Below are 20603 nucleotides of genomic sequence, written 5' to 3'. Positions count from 1 at the left end.
ACCCTAAGCTCCAAAAGGTTGATATGGAGGCCAGAGTCTGCCGGAGACCAGACACCCCTGATTTCCACCTCTTTCAGGTGGTAACCCAATCCTAGAAGGGACGCATCCGTCACTACTGTTAGATCTGGTTGGGGAAGGGAGAGGGATTTGCCTCTGACCCAATCTTGGTTCATTAGCCACCACTGATGTTGGTGCGCAGTTCCCTCCGAGATCTGGAGTAGGAAGTCTCAGTTGGAAAGATTCCCCTGATGCTGCACCCACTGGAACTTCAGGTCCCATTGCAGAGCCCTCATATACCTTCTGTCATGATCCACCAGCAGGATGCAGGAGGGCATGAGGCCCAGCAGTCTCATAGTCATTATCACATAAATTCGGGATAGAGGCTGAAACATTGGTATCATAGTCCAAAAAATCTGAGACTCGCTGCTCGGGAAGATAGGCCCAAAACTGCACTGTGTTCAGAACTGCCCCAATGAAAGGGAAAATCTGAGAGGGAGTCAGGTGTGACTTCGGCATGTTGATAGTGAACCCCAGCAAATGCAGGAGGTCCGCCGTAGTCTGGAGGTGGAAGATGACAACCTGGGCAAGCCCATCTTCAACAGTTAGTCATCAAAATGGGGGAAGACCGGAACCCCTGATCTGTGCAGATTAGCTGCGACTACCGCCATCTAATTTGTGAACACCTTAGGGGCGCTTGTAAGGACAAAGAGGAGCATGGTGAACTGAAAGTGCTCGTGGCCCACCGTGAACCGAAGGGAACGTCTGTGGGCTGGCAGGACGGGGACATGAAAATGAGCATCCTGCAAATGAAACACCACCAGCCAATCTCCTGGGTCGAGTGCAGACAGAACTTCATCTAGGGTGAGCATTTTGAACTTCTCCTTTCGGAGGAAGAAATTGAGAGCCAAGAGGTCTAAGATAGGACACAGGCCTTTATCCTTCTTGGGTACCAGAAAGTAGTGGGAATAACAACCACAGCCTACTTCTGGCACAGAGACCCTCTCTATAGTTCACTTGGCCAAGAGAGCCAATACTGCCAAATGACCCTCCGTCATGCGATCATAAGAAGGTGGCATGGAGGGAGGCGAAGTCTGGAAGGGGAGTGAGTAGCCCTTTCGGACTTTTTGCAGAACCCACCTGTCAGACGTGATGGACTACCAGTGGAGGAGATGATGGCAGATCCTGCCTCCAACTGGCCATTGATAAGCCTGAAACGTTGGAATAGGAAGGTTTGGAGGCTGTGGCACGGGGGAAAGGGTGGAATGGCAGGCCCGCTGGCTCCCTGACCCGCAAGGATGCTGGGCCCCACGTCCACGGCCACGCAAAGGCTGGACAGTTTGAGTGACTCTGTAGCTGGGCTGGAGAAGACGTGGCTGGGCGCCCCTTTCGTAGCCACAAAAGGGATGAAGGGCAGACGGAGGTGGATGAGAGGTAGGCCCAAGGATCTGGCCATAGCTCGAGGAATCCTGGAAGTGCTGAGTCTGCCTTGTCACCAAAAAGGCGAGTGACATTAAAGGGCATGTCCATCAAAGAAGACTGGACATCCACTGAGACGCCAGAAGTCCTCAACCAGGTATAGCGTCTAACAGCTACCGACATGGCCATTGTTCTGCCAGTGGGTCAGTGGTATTCAGTCCAGATCGTATGGTGAATTTAGCTGCGTCCCCCCCATCTGCTACTGCTTGAGAGAGAACAGCCCAGGCCTCCCCTGGGCACTGAGGCAGAACCTGCGCGACCATATCCCAGATAGTATGGGAGTATCAGCCCAGAGGGATGAGGTATTCACCGATCGCAACGCCAAGCCGGAGGAAGAAAACATCTTCTTCCCAAGATGATCCAACTTCTTGGATTCCCTATCTGGGGAGCAGAAGGGAATGCGCCTTTTGATGAAGCTGCTTGGACTACCAAGCTCTCAGGGGAGGGGTGTTTGTTCAGGAATGCTGAGTCGACCAGAGCGGGGCAGTGGCAGCGGGCAATCATCCTATCCACAAGAGCCCCTGTGGTGGGCTTGGACCAAGTGCCCAGAAGGATGTCCGTGAAGTTTTGATTGAAAGGTAAAAGGGGTTCAGAAGACGAAGACGCAAGCTGAAGCATCTCTTTCAGGAGTTTAGTCCTGACTGCCACCATAGGGTGCTCGAGGCACAGGACCTCGGCTGCCCTCCTCACGACCACAACATAGGAAGCTCCCTCTTCCATAGCCACAGGAGGGGGAGAAAGCAAGCCCAAGTCAGGGAAAGTTTCCAGACTGCTGGCATTACACAGGTCCATACGCTAGTCCGGTTCTTCAAGCTGGTCAGTTAAAGGGTCCAGGGGCCCCTCCCAGTACTCTTCCTTACCTTCTGGCCCAAAAGGAATGCCAGGAATGAACCCAGAAACAAAGGTCTCTATCAGATTCCTGTGGCGTGAAATTCACATAACCTATAAAAGCATTTCCCAGCAAAAAACTGCATACAAGACTATGCTGCAATGGTATTACACTCCTGTATGCTTACACTCAATTTACCCTGTAACCCCGACTGGAGATGCGGAAAATAGGTGAAGGATTTCCACCACATATATTGGTCTTGCCCTCCCATAGCCACCTACTGGAAAGAAATCCTGACCTCTATCAAGACACCCTGGAATACCCAATCCCAGCAGAATATCACAAGGTTATTCTAAGAATACACCCTATAGAATTCGAAGCCCAGACTTATGCTGATTGATACCACTTAAAGCATATGACGGGAGCAGCAAAGCAGCTCATCGCTTTAACTTGGAATGCTCCCACAGCCCCTCCAATAGCGACTTGGTTTACACTGCATTGACACACCCTGGCCTTGGAGCATATGTCTCACGAGCTCTCACTTATAGAAAATAAATTTTCACGCCTCTGGCAGTCACTAATTGATTTCATGTCCCGGATAGAATACCTCTGTTTCTTCCCTGCCAGACTTCGAGCCCTCCACTTGTTCAATTGAATACCCTGTAAAATGGTGCAACACCACCTCAGTTACCCTTGAGGGGTGCTGACGGGGACACCCTCTGCTCTGGCAGTGTATCTCCCTCTCGCCCATGCTCGTGCTATGCCTCCCATGGGGTAGCTAACGACTTGTTTGTTTAGTGGTTCCATTTTATTTTGCACATTGTTAGGCCTATTGGCCTCTTTGTCCACATGTCACGGTGTCACTGGACAGAATATCATAAGCTTCCCTTTGCTTCGCCCCCCACCCCGGAGGCTTTCTCCTTCCGAGTGAGGCAGGTGAGGGGGCACAATAGCTACTGCCCCTTTGCCTCCTAAACAGACAATGCAAAGCTTGAGCCTCCTCTAACCTCTTTAACTCCTGCTGACCTCCTCTAGCAAGGTACCCTTTCACAAGATCACCTCCTAATCCCTCCTACTGATAGCTGCGTATTACCTCCTCATCTCGACTCTTTAGTCAATGTTGCAAATACTCTACCTGCAATGTATGTTTATGCTCTGACACCTGCTCATTGTAAATGTTCTGGTCAACTATTGTATTATCTGATGAAAACTTAATAAACATATTTGGAGTAAAAATACAAAAAAAACGTTTTGGATTACTTTCCATTTGTATTATAATCTTACCACTGTGCGTTACTGAAATGCTCGAAAACCCCTTAATTTGTGGAAAAGATACATGTAGATTTACAGTAGGTGAACTTACTTCCAAAAGCTGTTTACAAATGTGTAAATGTTGTAATATCTTGATTAAAAGTTTTATTACGAGGCAACTTCAGTGAACTAACGGGAGTACATGACCACTAATCTCTGTGCTCCCTAAATGGAAACCTGCACTAATGGCGCACTTTCTTTAGAAAACCACAAATAGTTGCTTTTGAAATGATTCAGCACCACTGATGTTAACTTAAGGAGTTTCAAAGAAACAATAGAATAATAGAGCATAACTTAACCAAATCGTCGCCGGTTTTACAGTCTAGCAGCTATGATTCAATATTAAAATATAAAATATAGATATTTATTTTTTAAATATAAACTGATGCATCACTTCATACATTCAATGTTCCTTGCAGTGACAAGACGATAAATATAAGGTACACTGTACAATAGAGTTATCCAGTATGCTTTCATATATTCACATGCCGCCTGAATCATTCCCTGTCGTCGAAGTGAGAGTCCCAAGGTAATATAAATAAAGCAGTAATTAAAAAACTTCCATGGGCTATCATGGAGGCAACCATGCATTAATTAGCCTATCTACCTCCTTTTCTAAAAAATGACCAAACCTAAATACAACCAATCAGCTTCCTCTAGAACCTTCCCAAGAGAGGGTGAATACCTCAGATTTTCACCGCACGTCGTATGTGAAGGAAGGCTCCCTGAGCTGTGCTCCGTTCTTCAAAATTTCTCTCAGATAAATCTCATTTTATTCTGGATATTATAATGTCTGACAGGAAAGGACTATTCCATCCTGTGGGAACAAGAGGGTTCATATTCATGATGCCCACAAAGATTGAATCTATTGCCTCTATCCTCATCATGAGGCAAAACAATGCAAAATCTGCTGCACTTTTTCATCTAAGACTCGTACAGATAGAGAGGGCAGACTTTTGTTGTGGCTGAAGAACACACAGGGAGAGTCTACTGATAAGGAGAGCGACACTTCCTCTAAATCCCATAAGAGGCCCAGATCGCCTGAGGGTCAGTCTGTCTCCTCACCCTAAAACCTTTCAACAGAGCAAAGAAGCTTGGAAAAAGGAGAAAGGACCTAAAAGTCTCCTCAGAGCTGGTCTCGCCACATTCTTCTGGGACATCTAAAGCTGAACTGGAATCTGCCACCTTTTCAGGGCCTTCAAGGCATAAATCCAGCCACAGATCCCTCTCGGCCTCAGTTTTACTGTCAGCACCTGTTTCTTCATCAACGACGACAACAATTATTCTCTCGTCGTCGAGACAGTCGGCGGCGCCTATGACATCGACAGCGGCCATCAACGCCTGATACTGTTGACGCTATCTTTACCGTCTACGAAGACCTCAGTGATGAGGTTGCCACCGTCAACGCCTGCAGCGACGATGACATCACCGTTAACAAAGGCTCCACCGTCGAACAGCCCACCGTCGTCAGCATCTATATCGATGACGATTCTGCCGTCGACGAGAAGATCAGGATCACAGACGGTCCCATCGTCGACGGATCCGTCAACGCTGCTCCCATTGACGAAGTCACTGCAAATGCAGTCCACACCATCCAGATTGTCCAAAACTTCCCTGCAGCCTGATTTCCAATCCCCAGACATGATTTTGCCTTTACTTCCAAGCAACCTTCTGGACACAGAGGAAAAAGATGATGAAGGTCCGTATGGGGGTGCTCATAGTCCTTCTGAACTCAATATCAAGTGTCAGGAGAAGGATGAGGACTAATATTACGAGGAGCAGTACTACCAACACTACTATCCAGCTTCTCCTATACAATATGCGCAGTTCAGATATTATGTTGATCCACCAAGGCAAGAACCTACTCAATCACCTTTTTCTTTAATACAAGATTTACAGGCCATGCTCACAGACTACAGAAAAAGGTTCCCACCCCAAGAGGAACACATTATTCTGCCTCCGCCTCCACCAGCACCACCTGTGGTGCAGCTTACACTAATACTTCCTCCTCCTGCTACTCCTAGGATGAAGCCACAACCCATCATCCCTGTTCCTCCTACAGAAGATCCCTCCTCTCCGGAAGAAGCGGCTGAAGAGGGAGAAAGTCACGATCCTCCTCCACCCACTGATGAGTGGGATAACTAGATCATGCCCACACCATCCCCTCCTCCTTATTGTCCTTCTGACTCGCCTCCAGAGGCCCTTGGAGGTTTTCATATTCTGATGGACAGGGTTACGTCCGGATTTCATCTGCCCACAATAGTCAAGCAATCACATGGTTTCTTTTAGGACTTTAAAGAGCAATCAAGAAAGTATGTAAGATCTATACCCATTATAGACCGTATCTGGCAGGAAGGCCTTAAAGTAATGAAATCACCGGCCACTGTAGTGCCGGTACTGCCAAGATTAGACAAAAAAATACAGGGAGCCTGGGGATTCCCCCACATGCCTTACGGGTCCTCCTAAACCGCACTCAGTGATTTCCCCAGCGGTTCTGAGAAGATCAAAAAAAAACTTCCACTTCCATCACGTCTCCACCGGAAAAGGAAGGATGCCGTTTGGAATCCATTGGGAAGACATTCTCATTCATGTTCACAATAGCTGTCAGGGCTGCTAACACACTAGCCATTGTGGGCCGCTATGATCGGCAAATGTGGTCCATTATCGGGCCATTCTGGAGTTTATCCCCGAGGAAAATAAAGAGGAATTTTGTAAAGTCCTGGCTGAGGGAAAGCGCACAGCAGTCAAAATTATAGACTGTGCAATGGACATAGCCACAACAGGTTTTCGACAACTAGCAGGTGCGGCTGTTTTAAGAGGCCAGGGATGGCATAGGGCAATGCCTTTTCGTCCAGAAGTGCAATCAAAGATACTGGACATGGCGTACGGTGGAGACATTTTATTTGGAAAACATATAGACGAAGCTCTACTTACCATCAAAACTGATACAGACACAGCCAAAGCATTGGGTACCCTACAGTATCGTAAAGTGTCCTTTCGGAGAGCAGGAGGATGTGGAGTTTCAGGCTATAGAGGTAATTTACAGAGCACCCAAAGCTATCAGTCCTTTCAACCACAATATCATCAGGGTTACCAGCAACAAACCTATCGACAGCCAACAACAGCTGCTTTCTTCAGGCAAGGCTCGCGCAGGAAACCAACATCGCAAGCACGCGACTCAGGTCGCAAGCAGTGACCACATTATGGTACCAGCTACTACTTTTCTCCCTCCAACCAGTGCAAACGTTTCCAGTCATATCCATCAATTGCGCAATATTACAACGGAGAGATAGGTCTTGAACTTGATATCTTATGGCCACACTCTACAATTTCTCCAGCGCCCACCAGACAATCACCCAGGGGATCGCACCCCCCTCGTCTTCACTTACTCAAACAGGAAGGAAAGATTATGCTACTGAAAGGGGCAATAGAGAGGGTTTCAGTAGCACAAAGAAGAAAAGGCTTTTACTCCTGTTTCTTCCTGATACGCAAGAAATCGGGAGAGTGGAGACCTATTTTGGACCTCATACGGGTAAACAAATTCCTAAAAAAATCAGACCTTCAGAATGGTTACACTCTCAGACATCCTTCAGCGCCTCAACAGCGGGGACTACAAGACATCGCTGGATTTGGAAGATGCTTATTTCCATGTTCCTATACACCCCAAACACCAAAGTTTCCTCTGATTCACAGTGGCTGGTATCCATTATCAGTTCCGAGCCCTACCTTTCGGCCTCAAATGTGCTCTTCTGATTTTCACCAAGTATCTGGCCCCAGTGGCGGCCGCCTTGCAGAACCAGGATCACCAAGTATTTCCATATGTTGGACGATTGGCTCCTGAAAGCTCCATCGGCTCGTCTAGCTGCTACAGCTACGAGAGATTGCATAGATCTGCTACGCAAATTAGGCCTTTCTATGAACCAATGAAAATCATCGTTTTTTCCAAGTCAGACAATGACGTTCCTAGGGGCCGACCTGGACACCATTCAGAACAAAGCTTTCCTCTTGCAGGAAAGACAGGAGCGGTTACAAACATTAGCTCTCGGACATTCAAAAAGAAAGTGCACTTCGGTGAGGACATACAAATCTCTACTGGGCATGTTCTCCTGAGCAATCGACCTGGTGCCACTAGCTTGTCTTCACATGAGGCCGTTGCAAGAGGAACTCCACTGTCAATGGACTCAAAGTATAGGATCCTTCGACGAAGTGATGACTATCACTCCACGCAAGTGGGAGATGTTGGAATGGTGGACCTTCAAGTCACACTGTCTCAGGGCCTCTCCTTTCTGCCTCCGATTCCGAAAATTCATAGTCACCATGCTTCCATGGAGGGTTGGGGAGGTCATCTTCAAGACCTTCCGATTCAGGGAAAATGGTCATTGTCCCAGCGTCAGATGCATATCAACAGGCTAGAGTTGAAAGCCATTTTTCTCTCCCTGCAGGCTTTCCCTCTCAAATAAAAAACTCATCATGTTGGTCCTTACGAACAACACCACAAGTATTTTTTATGTCAACAAACAAGGAGGAACCAAATCTCTTTCTCCCTCTCAGGACGCCCAGCAGCTCTGGAGCTGGCTCACATTTCACTGAATATCCCTAAAAGCGGATCATGTTCCAGGGCTTCGGAATACTCTGGCAGACACTCTCAGCAGGACCAAAGGCAACTCCCACACGTGGGAGCTTGAGCAAGACCAACTGGACAGGATTTTTTCACACTGGGGGAACCAGCACTGGACCTGTTTGCAACCAACACCAATTTCAAATGCCAGTTCTTCGCAAGCAGATTCCCTCTCCCAAACTCTCAGGGAAATGCCCTTTCAATGCGTTGGTCCAGAATATACGCTTATGCCTTTCCGCCCATTGCACTGATACCCAAGGTCCTCACGAAAATGAAAATGGAACACTGACGCCTTCATCTGATACCCCCCAGATGGATCAGGCAGCACTGGTTCACGGAGCTTCTCCTCCTCTCAGAGGCCCAGCCCATCCGTCTGCTATCGACACCAACTCTGTTGACCAGGAACCAAGGTCAGATGTGTCATCCGGAGCCAGCATCTCTTTGATTGCATGCGTTGCTCCTGAATTTTTTTAATTTAAGGATTTCACTATTGCGTAAGAGTGTAAAGATATTATCACCAGATCTCTTGTGAATTGCAAGACGTACAGACAAAATGGAAGAGGTTCTGACTTTGGTGCCGTCAAAGCAAAGTAAATCCGTTTCTCTCTGCTCCAAAGCAAGTCCTACCATACTTACTGCCTTTGGCACAATCTGGGCTGGTATACTCTTCAATTAAGGTGCATCTCACAGTTATCTCCCGATACAAACGCTCCCCAAAACGTCTATCTCTCTGCTCTACCAGAGTTGTACAGCAATTCATGAAAGGACTGTTTCGTACTTATCCACCAGTTCAAGCTCTACGCCCTCGGTAGCACTTAAATGTAGGCCTATCGCAATTGATGAAGCAACCCTTTAAGCCCATCCATAGGGAGGACATCAAATACCTGACGTGGAAAGTAGCTCTCTTGCTCACTCGAACACGAAGTAGAAGAGTTAGCGAAATACAAGCTTTCCCCAAAAAACATCCTTTTCTTAGTTTTACAGATGAAATGGTTATAGTCAGGACCAATCCCAACTTCATCCCTAAGGTTCCTTAGCAGCTCCACTTAAACAAACATGTCATTCTCAGGACTTTCTTACCTGATCTGTCTACACCTGCGGAATGAACACTACACACACTATAGACATAAAGAGGTGTCTTAAATTCTACCTGCAAAAGACTAAGTCTATCCTCAAAACAGATCAACTGTTCGTAGCCTATGGGCAAGGTCGTCAGGGCACTGCAGTTTCTAAAGCTACCATCGCAAGATGGATAGCAAACACAATTTAGTTTTCCCACGATACGGCAGGCAAGTCTTTGTCAAAGACAGTGAAAGCGCACTCCACAAGAGAAGTTTCTACATCGGCTGCCATGTTCACAGGGGTGCCACTGGACAAAATGTGCAGCGCTGCGCCGTGGAAGACGATGCATAAGTTCAGGCAGCACTACTGCCTGGGTTTGGCACAGCGTGCTGACGCAGCTGTGTGACAGGCAGTACTACATCATTTATTTCAATAAGGTGAGCCTCTTTAATTAGAGGATTTATTTTCTGTTGTCAATATTGACCTGTATTTAAAAATTTATCTTTGTTGGTTATAGAAGACGGTATACTTGTCTAAGCTGATGATAGAGACGTTTATTTCACATGCCAATGTCTTTATATGCATTTAATTTTACACCGGTATTTGCACAAGACACTCCTTTAATGAAAACATTTTGAAATGTTATTGGCACTACCCGCCACCCACTAAGGGTGTTTATTTGTTTTACATTACTGCTTACTATTCTGATTTAAGCATTTGAATCTATGAAAGATACCCCAATACTGGATAAGAAATAAGTTACTTACCTGTAACTGTAGTTATCCAGTATTGGTATCTTTCATAGATTCATATGCAACCCACCCTCCTCCACAGAGAGGCTCCCCTTACACTTCAGTATTACTATCCACACTTGTGCTGGAAAATCTGAATATTCAGCCTCTCTTGGGGAAGGTTCTAGAGGATGCTGGTTGCCGATTGGTTGTATTTAGGTTTGGTCTGTTTTTAGATAAGGAGGTAGATAGGCTATAAACTGCATGATTGCCTCCATGATAACCTATGGAAGTTTTTAAATTATTGCTTTATTTTTATTACCATAGGACTCCAACTTCGACGACGGGGAATGATTCAAGCATATGCATCTATTAAAGGAACCAATACTGGATAACTGCAGTTACAGGTAAGAAACTTTATTTCATAAGTTCTAAGGTATATACACACTTATACAATAAATACAACAACGTCTGGACTGGGAATAATAGATTTCAAATAAAGCGAAGGGTCTGATAAGGATGTGATCATGTAACTTTATTGTATACTATCTATGCTACTTAACCTTGCACCTATTTTTCTTTTGTTACTGTACCTTCCCTTTTGGGAGAGTATCATAGCTGTCTGAGTTGGTTGGTGAGTGATATATAAAAATTAATAAGTAAATAGTTTATGGACTATCCAAGGGTATGAATGCCTTGAAGTGCCATTTCTTTGCCATAACACATCCGGCCCACAGAGGAGGGCTTCCTACAGCCTGCACATACCACCTAGACTCAATAGATGCTGCTCACCTGACAAGGAGGGTGCCCACCAATAATTCAGTGAATGTGGCTCCCATGGTAGCTCATCCAATTAGACAGAATGCTAAAACAATTTTCAATGGGTAGCCAGAATTATAAGAACAGAAGTCAAAGTACATATAATCTGGGAGCATATGCAGATTTACATTTGAATACGTTTTTTATGCGCTCCACACTGACCTTTTCACTGCGGGTACTGCGCTCAAGCGCGGGTCATCCTTCAGCAGGTCGTGGCTGCTCTTACTTTTCCCCTTCATACTCTTAAAACAAGCATAGAACATAATTAGTACAGAAATGAACTACGAAATGGGACAAAAGGCGAAAAAGTTATGGAACACGTGTTCATAAATTAGTCACAGCAGGAAGAAAATAGCTGAAGTCCCAAATATTCAACGAAAGCGCCATTTTCATTTCAGTCTTTTCTCATTTTGAAAATGTTGGCACCAATCACATCAAAAGTAAGTGAAATGAGTAATGGAAACAAACCATATTTACTCAGTGCTTCACACTGCAATGGTCACAGTTAGAACTAAATGTCAGGTGGCACAGGGGCCGGGCTGTTTCATGCCTGGCATACAGTCTCTTCCAAGAATATTAAAGTCTATGGGGATGCAAATATTAATATATATTTTGCGCTTGAGAAAAAACTAGAAGTCTCTCTACTAAATTAGGGGTGTTTGTTGTATACGGACCCAGAAAATGTGCGCTGTTGCACCCCACACAAAGGCACAAATTAAGCAGTGAGTGTGCAATATAAACAAAAAAACCATACAGCCAGATTTACATTAAAGTCTTGTCACTGGAGGAGATCAAGTCAATGGATAAAGCGCTAAAGATGACCATTCAACCGCTAACAAGTAATCAGCTTAAACTAAATAAGCAAAAAACTGAATTCTTATTAATTTCCCCCCCAAAATCTCTTCTGAAATAAAGGAATGGACCACACTGATCACCGCGCTTAACTGCACCCCGATCTAAGTGGACTCAGCCAAATCACTAGGTAACACGTTGGACAAGAATCTGAACATGCCAAACAAAATCAACTTGTTGGCTAAAAACACCCGGTATCCCCTGAGTTGTCTTAGAAAACTGAAACCATTCGTAGAAACGTCAGACCTCAAAATGGCGGTTCAGGCGTTGGTCATCGAATACGGATGTTCAACTCTATGTGGCCTGCCCAAGATCTCAACAGCTCCGCTAAAAGCCTGTCCCAACGCAGCCGCAAGACTCATAACTGGACCTAGAAATCTAGAAAATTTGGATCTAGAAAATTTGATCACATCTCTGGATCTAGAAAATCTGATCACATCTCTCTGCAATTAAAAGCTAAGAACTGGCTACCATACGAAGCCAGAGTACAACTCAAACTGGCCTGTAAACTGGCCTGTATAACACATAAGGCGCTGCACTCAAAAACACCGGCATACCTTGCCCAGAAAGTGATGATATCCAGAGGAGGCAGGTACTCGTGAGGCGCAAAAGATCTTGTGCTGAAACCGCCGCTCTTCCAGAAGAAGAAAACATACAACAGAGCTTTCTCAGGCGCCGCACCCAGAATCTGGAACTCGCTACCAACAAACATTAGAAGAATACCATTCCATTCAAAATTCAAGAAGGAGGCAAAGATCTTCCTAATTGGGAAATTCCTACCATAACTTTTTACAAAGAATCAACTAATTTTTCTGTTGATCGATTCATCTTTCTGTTGGCTACAGATTTCTAATCAGAGGGCCCCTCAATGACTTCCTGAATCGATACGTATTGGGATCTACACAGTCTGTTTCCAGGGTCCCTTATCTCGTTAAGCTACTGAGACGAGCGCTCAGCTAAACTTTGAACTCTGATTCTTTTGATGATAAAAGATAATTTGTAATTTAACGTATTCGGTCAGTCTCAGATATTATACCAAGTACTGAGAACTTTTACTGTCCACTGGTTTATACTGTTTTATATTATTCTTCATGCGGAAGTGTATGTTGCTTGCTATTGGTCGCATTCAGGACCGTTATATCTCTGTTAAGCGCTCTGACACCCTAACGGGTCACGTTTGCTCTATATAAAACACTTGGGGGCAGATGTACGACAGTTTTTTGCGGTGGCAAATCGACCCATTTGCGACCGCAAAATTGGTCAGCCCCATGTACAAACCATATTTTGAGAGTCGCTAAACTATTAGCGACTCCCAAAATATGGTTTGCGACTCGCTATTAGGAAGGGGCGTGCCAAGGGCGTCCCTTCTTAATAGAGAGTCTCACACCTATGTAAGATTATTTTGCAACTGCATTTGCGGTTGCAAAACACTCGCAGTTTACCACCCTTCCACTGCCTGCCCTTAAAAAATTAAACTGAAAAGTTTCATTTTTCTTTTTTAAATGCATCCCGTTTTCCTTTAAGGAAAACGGGCTGCATTAAAAAAACAAAACAAAAACAAAAAAAAAAACACGCTTTATTGAGAAAGCAGTCAGACATGGTGGTCCCAACAGGATCGCAATTTGCGCTTGTCTCATGAATATTGATGAGGCATGCAATGTGCGACCCCATCGGGGAACGCATACAGTGTCTGACCACTGTTGTACATTCATTTGTGCGAGTCACAAATTGCGAGTCGTACATCTGACCCCTAAATAAATAAATAAAATCAACGAAGACACCATCAAAACCATGAATACCATCCACTCCGGCTCACCATCAGACCCCTGCCCTCACCACATCTTCAACAAAGCGAGTTCTATCATCGCACCCCAACACCGGAAGATCTTCAACAGCTCCTTCGAGACTGCCATCTTCCCGGAGAGCTGGAAAAACGCAGAGATCAACGCCCTACTCAAGAAACCCAAGGCAGACCCAAAGGACCTCAAGAACTTCCAGCCCATCTTCCTGCTCCCGTTCCCGGTGAAAGTCATCGAGAAGATTGGCAACAGACAACTGACCCGCTTCCTCGAAGAGAACAACACCCTGGACTCGTCCCAATCCGGATTCCGCAGCAACCACAGCATCGAAACTGCCCTCATCGCCGTCACCGACGACATAAGGACCTGCTGACAACGGCGAAACCACTGCCCTCATCCTCCTACACCTCTCGGCCGCCTTCGACACCATCTGCTACCACACCCTACGCACACGCCTCCACAACGCAGGGATCCGCGACAAAGCCCTAAACTGGATCACCTCCTTCCTCACCGACAGAACCCAGAGAGTCCGCCTCCCTCCATTCCGATCCGAAGCCACCAAGATCACCTGCGTCATACCCAAAGGATCATCCCTCAGCCCGACCCTTTTCAACGTCTACATGACACCGCTCGCCAACATCGTCCGATCGCACGACCTCAACATCGTCTCATACACCGACGACACCCAGCTGATCCTCTCCCTCACCAAGGACCCCGCCACCGCCAAAACCAACTTCCACGAAGGAATGAAGGCCGTCACCGAATGGATGAAGAACCGTCACCTGAAACTGAACTCGGACAAGACGGAGGTCCTCATCCTCGGTTCCACCCCCTCCGCCTGGGACGACTCCTGGTGGCCGGCCTCGCTGGGAACTGCGCTGACACCCACCGACCATGCACGCAACCTGGGGTTCATCCTGGACTCATCACTGTCAATGACCCAGCAAGTCAACGCCGTCTCCTCCTCCTGCTTCAACACTCTCCGCATGCTTCGCAAGATCTACAGATGGATCCCCACCGGAACCAGAAGAACAGTCACCCAGGCCCTCCTCACCAGAAGGCTGGACTACGGCAACGCCCTCTACGCAGGAACCACGGCTAAACTCCAGAAAAGACTGCAACGCATACAGAACGCCTCCGCACGCCTCGTCCTCGACATCCCCCGCCACAGCCACATCACTGCCCACCTGAGAGACCTGCACTGGTTCCCCGTCAACAATAGGATCACCTTCAAGCTCCTCACCCACGCTCACAAAGCACTCCACGCTGCGGGACCAACATACCTCAACAAACGACTCACCTTCTACACTCCCAACCGCCAGCTTCGCTTCGCTCCGCTGACCTCACCCTCACCACTGTTCCACCGAACGACCACCGGCGGCAGATCTTTCTCCCACCTCACCGCCAAGACTGGGAACACCCTCCCCATCCACCTGCAACGGACCCAGGACCTGCTGACCTGCAGGAGACTTCTCAAGACCTGGCTGTTCGAACAGTAACAGCTTCCCCCCACGCCCCTTAGTGCCTTGAAACCCTTTTGGGTGAGTAGTGCGCTCTACAAATGCTCGATTGATTGAATGATAAAATAAAGGTTTAAGGTGCTGACTGGTGGCTTTCACTTTGCACTATTCAGTGAGACAGCCACAGATGAAGATGCAGATGAAGAACGTTTTTAAGCATATGAATAGCTGCTTGTGGCTGAGAGAGATGACAGAATAGGGAATGGATTGGCTAGGGATGAGACAAGAGATGAAGACAGACACAGTGGAGGAAAGGGATAGGGATGATAAACAGTAGAAGGAGAGATTAAAGATCGAGAGGGAAAAATAAAAAGGGGGAGAGTGGGATAGAGATAATGAGAGAGACAGGCATGTGTGCTAGCATATGTCTGAACAGAGCAGTTTTGGATTTTGGGGACTCAGATGTCTAATTATATTTCACGTCATTACATTAATCACTACTGTCAAGGTGAGGTTTTGAAGTGTAACCTTGTGTATAGATTCAAAAAGAAGAATCATTTAGTTCCTGTTGAAAAGTTGGTTTCCTGGTGACAGGAAATACCATTTTCAGCCCATCCACAAAAAGGAATAACAGGAATTAATTTAAAGAAAAATAATGTCTTCCTGTGTATACTGTAAAGACACTTAAGTGTACTTTTATGAAGAAAAACTGCAGTTCAGATTTAACCAAGTACAACTGATAAGATAGCACCATTTCATCTGGACAATTCAGTGAATCTGAAGTCCTCTTGATGCCTCCTAGGAAACATCTCTTCCCTGTCTACTATCTCCAGGCTTAATATAAACAAGCATTTACAATGCAATGGTCTCGGCATTGGTAAAGTTAGAGCTATTGGCATTGCTCATGACATTATTTTTGTTTGTTTTTGTTGTTTTAAAACATTTAAAGAAATGGCATTGTCATGAGCAATGGCAATAGCTCTAACTTTAACAATGCCGAGCCACAGTCCCTTTCGCCCACTCTCCATTGTCAGCTTGCTGTCCCTGCCCCTCCCACCCGGAGGGTAGACAGACGTGGCTAGAGAAGCAAGGAGGAGATGGGGCCGTAAGCTGACAACTCAAGGTGGGGAATCAGCTCTGGCTAGCAAATGGACAATGGAGGGAATGAATGGGGGAAGTACATGGACAAAGGGGTGGTGGGGAGCAAGAAGAGCAAGGTAAGGTGGGTGAGGAGGAACCAACAACGGCAACTTAGAGATGGTGAAAAAGAGGAATACATCAGGGAGAGACGTACAAAAGAGACAGCTGGAAAGCACAGGTAGTCTCAGGGTGCTTCAACAAAACCCAAAAAACGTATTGTCTGAAACGTGAGTAACACGTCCATGCTCCAGGGTAGGAAAACACATAAAAGTTTAAAGAAAGCCTACATAAGCTGACTAATGAGAAAATAAATAAGAGGCATAATGAAGGCAACCAGGGTAAGCAATAGGTGGGCTCTAAGCCTACTGTAAGCTACCAAAATGTCTCGCAACAGACAGAGCATGTGCTAGAGTACCATGGCTCCCAATGCAGAAACGGAAAAAGGCCTACTGCCCTGTTAGGCAGTGAAACAGTGCCATGATTAGGGTGCAGATGCCCCTCACCCCGTCTGGACTCCTTGCCACTGCACCTGCTGCATTATTGATGGTTCGATCTGTTGTGTGGAGAGTGTACATGAAGGTTGAAGGAGCATGTGTGTAGACTTGAGGAAGGATCTCGAGTGGAGGGTGGACAGCCGATGTACATAGTGGAGAGCATGGGTGGACAATGCATCTAGATGGGGGGGGGGGAAGACTATTGTGCAGTGGAGACAATGGAAAGAGGATGAACAGAATGAATAGCAAATTCCCAGTGAGACAGCAAAAATGGAGAGTGGGTGTGGACCATGGAGGGCTGATGTTCATGGTGAGAGAAAAGATATACATTCTACACCGTAGATGTGGTGAAGTGTTGAGAATGGATACTGCACAGTATGGAGAGAGCAAATGATGGATAAAGAAAATGTGCAGGCTTAAGAGCAGATGAACAGGGTGTAGAGTATTTGCACTGTTTAGTTTAAAAAAAACGTGGAAGGTAAAGAACAGGGTAGATTGTAGATGTGGATAGAAAAATACCAAATGTATTCGAAAATATGGCTCAGAGCGAAAGGTATCCCTGTGCCCTCTTGTTTAAAAAATAGGAAACGTTTCAAAGCTCTCACCTTGGGGGATGGGGAGGATGCCTCGTTAGTCTCGGTTTCTCCCTACTTATCTCACTACATGCAATCCCTTCCTGCCGGTTTAACATCCTACACCTTTGCCAATTTAATCGCAGCAAAAACAGATACAGCTAGAGATATATTTATTTCCTAAGGATAACACCAAAACGCTCTGCTCGAACCCTCTGCATGTCCCTCGGTTTCAACAACATGACCTGGAAGTGGAACAAAGACCAGAGGGCGCGTAACCTGCCTGCTGGATTGACCACAACAATCCATTTGCTGATTGGCCTAAACGACCTGGAGGAGGGCAGATGTCACAAGGTTGGTTGAAGGGGAGCCGGTGTCCATTATACAACAACAATCTTTATTAGATCGAAGAATGTAAAAAAAAAAAGACAGACAAATCTCCAGGACCTGGTTCGAGGCCCAGCCCACCGGCAAACTGATCTGAGAAAAACAAGGCATGCATGCAGGGGGAAAAAAAGTTCAGACCAAAGCGAACGGCAACTAGCAGCTTTGAAAATGATTGGAGATTAATGCCGGTCAAAGGCACAGAGGGCAGAAAGGCACAGAAACGAATGGCACAGAAGGGCACCAAAAACGACAGGAGCAGAGGGCAGAAAGGCACAGACAGAGAGAAAAATGAGTGGCGCAGAGAGGCACAAAAAAACGAGGGTAAAACGAGAGGGACAGAGGGCAGGACACAAAAACAAGTGGCAGAGGGCAGAAGGGCACCAAAAACGACAGGAGCAGAGGGCAGAAGGGCACAGTATTTCTGTGATTATTTTGCAGAGTTCACTCTGTGTAACCAGTGCACGCCGGTCAGTGAGAATACAGACCAGGGACGAGACGTTTCCCTGTAACGACCACGGCACGTTGCACTCGGGCGTATATGACGTGCCTCGGTGATGAGACATCATCCGAACTACACCCACATGGCATCACAGCTTCGCCTGGAATGCCGTGTCCACTTAAAAAATGCAGGAAATGAGTTTGCATTGACGGTTGTCAGACAGCTCTACGGCAAATATCACGCCGAACTTTTAATGTCCTAGCACACTGGGACCCCTGGCAGCCTTGAACCCGCTCCCTCCTTACCTCCGCATGAAAGCGGAGCTTCGCTTTCTCCCTCCCAGAGCTCCCCAAGTCGCACGCGCTCCCAATCACCAGTGAGTCATCGCTGCAGCAATTAAAAGAAATTATTCACCGCGCATGCGCACCACGGTTATACACAACCCGGCCCACCCGAGATCAATCGGATTCGCCATAGTCCCCCTGAACCCACAGTTTACCACGTCGGTGACGAGGCGTTGGTTACAATCCACTGTGCGGTGACCATCCACAGCCCAGACATAAAACACCATGTCCCTGTTATACCTCTTCCGTCCAGTATGGAGTTTCTTGTGTACTTAAACAGGGAAATTGTCACCGGAAGTGGGCGGAGAGGCTCGCTTGTGGTCGAAGCACGGATAAGTGCGTTAGAGCGTACCCACCCCGTCACGAGGAACGCGCGCGGCCGCCATATTGCGCAGCCGCCATTTCCCCATAAGGACGCGTCACTGGCGTTCTGAGAGCGCTGTAGATGCCGTGCAGCTGCGAGTGCCGCTGGAGAATCCTAGGGGAAAATGGCGCCGGCGTCCTGGCATCCCCTAAACAGCTGCCCGTGGCCCCGCGCGTCGGCCCATCTGCCGCTCAATACAGTACTCACCGTTTGTCAAATAAAGACATAAACACAACACTGCACGCCCTGGAGTGTGATGAACTGAAGGGTTGAGGCGTGTTACGTTTTAGAAAGACTTGGTTAGGAGCGGCACACCACCGTGCCGGATGGGTTGTTCAAGCCTTTAAATACAGCAAGGGTTGATAATCCTTCGGCGGATGAGATGCCCTCGAGCCAGGGAATCTGGAAACGACAATATCGCTATTCGTGCAATTCACCGTGAAAGACATATCTGAGCTCAATATTTACAGGTTAATACTGATTGAAACATTATGTTGTAAATTAAGACGTCTTGTGATTCTTAAAACAAGCACACCACCGCCTTTCTCCGAGGCAGAGAAAAAATGCCTCGGAGAAACGCCACGTCGTTTTCGGATTCGGGGGCGTGTTTTGCTGTTGTCTCCTCCCTGAGACTTCTCGCAAAAAACACGCCCCCCGATCCGAAAAGGACGGGGCATAATCGGAGTGACTGGACCTCTTCTCCAGTGGCTGGCCAGCATTTAAGAGGCCAGCCAATGGAGAACAGGAGAGAAGAGGGGCGGGTGCAAGCCCCTCTTCTCAAAGTCATTAAATCTCGCGAGCGAGACTGCGCAAGCGCAGCCATCGCTAGCCGAGACCTAATAAAGGACTTTTCTTTAACAGATTATATTGGTAAGAACACCATACTGGTTTGGAGTACGCAATACCTCTTTTCTATACCTCAGGAGCAAAGTCTAAAGAATGGCTTGTGCTACCACTGTTTAGGTTCATTTTTACTATGTCGGTTCATAGAGACGTAACTACCAACTAGACCTGTATGAGCAGTTGTACATTCTAGAGAGAAGAAGTAAACATTTTCTCACCTGATGCAATTCCAACAAAAAGAGTATTTTTCAAGACAGACGAGCGATTCTTAACATTTTGACTTATGTGGACCCCCCACTTAATCATTACTGGAATCTGGAGACCTCCACAGAGTCATTATTTTTAGAATCCGGGACTGTGATCTATGCAAATTCGATGATTTGAAGGGCAAACAATAAACAACATTTTTTATACACACTTTATTAATCTGTTAATATTATTTCAGTTTCTAAGCAGTCAAGGATCCCCTGAGTAGACGTCAAAGATCCCTAGTGGTTTCGGGACCAAACAATCCCATTGTTTCAAAACTACATATTATGGCTGCAATCATCACTCACAAATCCTACTGAGCAGTAGTCAGTCTCATAGGAATATAAACCCAGAATAAACCTTTATATTAGGTTGATTGCTTAAACTAAAAAGTTATTAGATATATTTAAGTAAATTGCAATGGCTGGCAGACAGGGCTTGAAATAATTTATGTTGGTATCATTATTAGCCCGAGACAAAGAGGAAACAATACAGTAATACTGGTCGACATTAAATTATCAATATTTTTACTCAGCCTAATAGTTGAATCGTATCAACTAACATTTGCACTGTTTTCCAGTGAACTCTTTTCAAACTATGTGGGTTCAGATTTAGGTTCCTCTATGTAAAGGCAGACCACAAAATGACGGTTTAGATATCAGACACAAGCCCTAGACTTTTAAGGCTCAGTGTGAGAATGTCATTTTTCCGGAGCACCCAAGAAATAAACAATAAGTGGTGTGGGAATTTGACTGGGGTCATTGGGTCACACTGCCACAACCTTGTTTGCACATCCACATACCAAAAAGGGGAG

General features: G+C 46.3%; 1 protein-coding gene across 1 annotated transcript in view; it reads right to left on the bottom strand.

Annotated features, from left to right (window-relative positions):
- The window catches only part of CWC27 (CWC27 spliceosome associated cyclophilin), an 873807-nt gene that overhangs the window by 733333 nt on the left and 119871 nt on the right, over positions 1-20603 (bottom strand). Inside the window, exon 8 of the mRNA XM_085631671.1 lies at positions 11009-11088. Within this exon, the coding sequence (XP_085487797.1) occupies positions 11009-11088 (80 nt within the window). The remainder of the gene's footprint in view (positions 1-11008; positions 11089-20603) is intronic.

This window comes from Triturus cristatus, chromosome 2_1, assembly GCF_964204655.1.
Source record: "Triturus cristatus chromosome 2_1, aTriCri1.1, whole genome shotgun sequence".
Classification (NCBI taxonomy): domain Eukaryota; kingdom Metazoa; phylum Chordata; class Amphibia; order Caudata; family Salamandridae; genus Triturus; species Triturus cristatus.
Note: the sequence above shows the minus strand (reverse complement) of the source record. Positions and strands in the feature narration are given on the sequence as shown.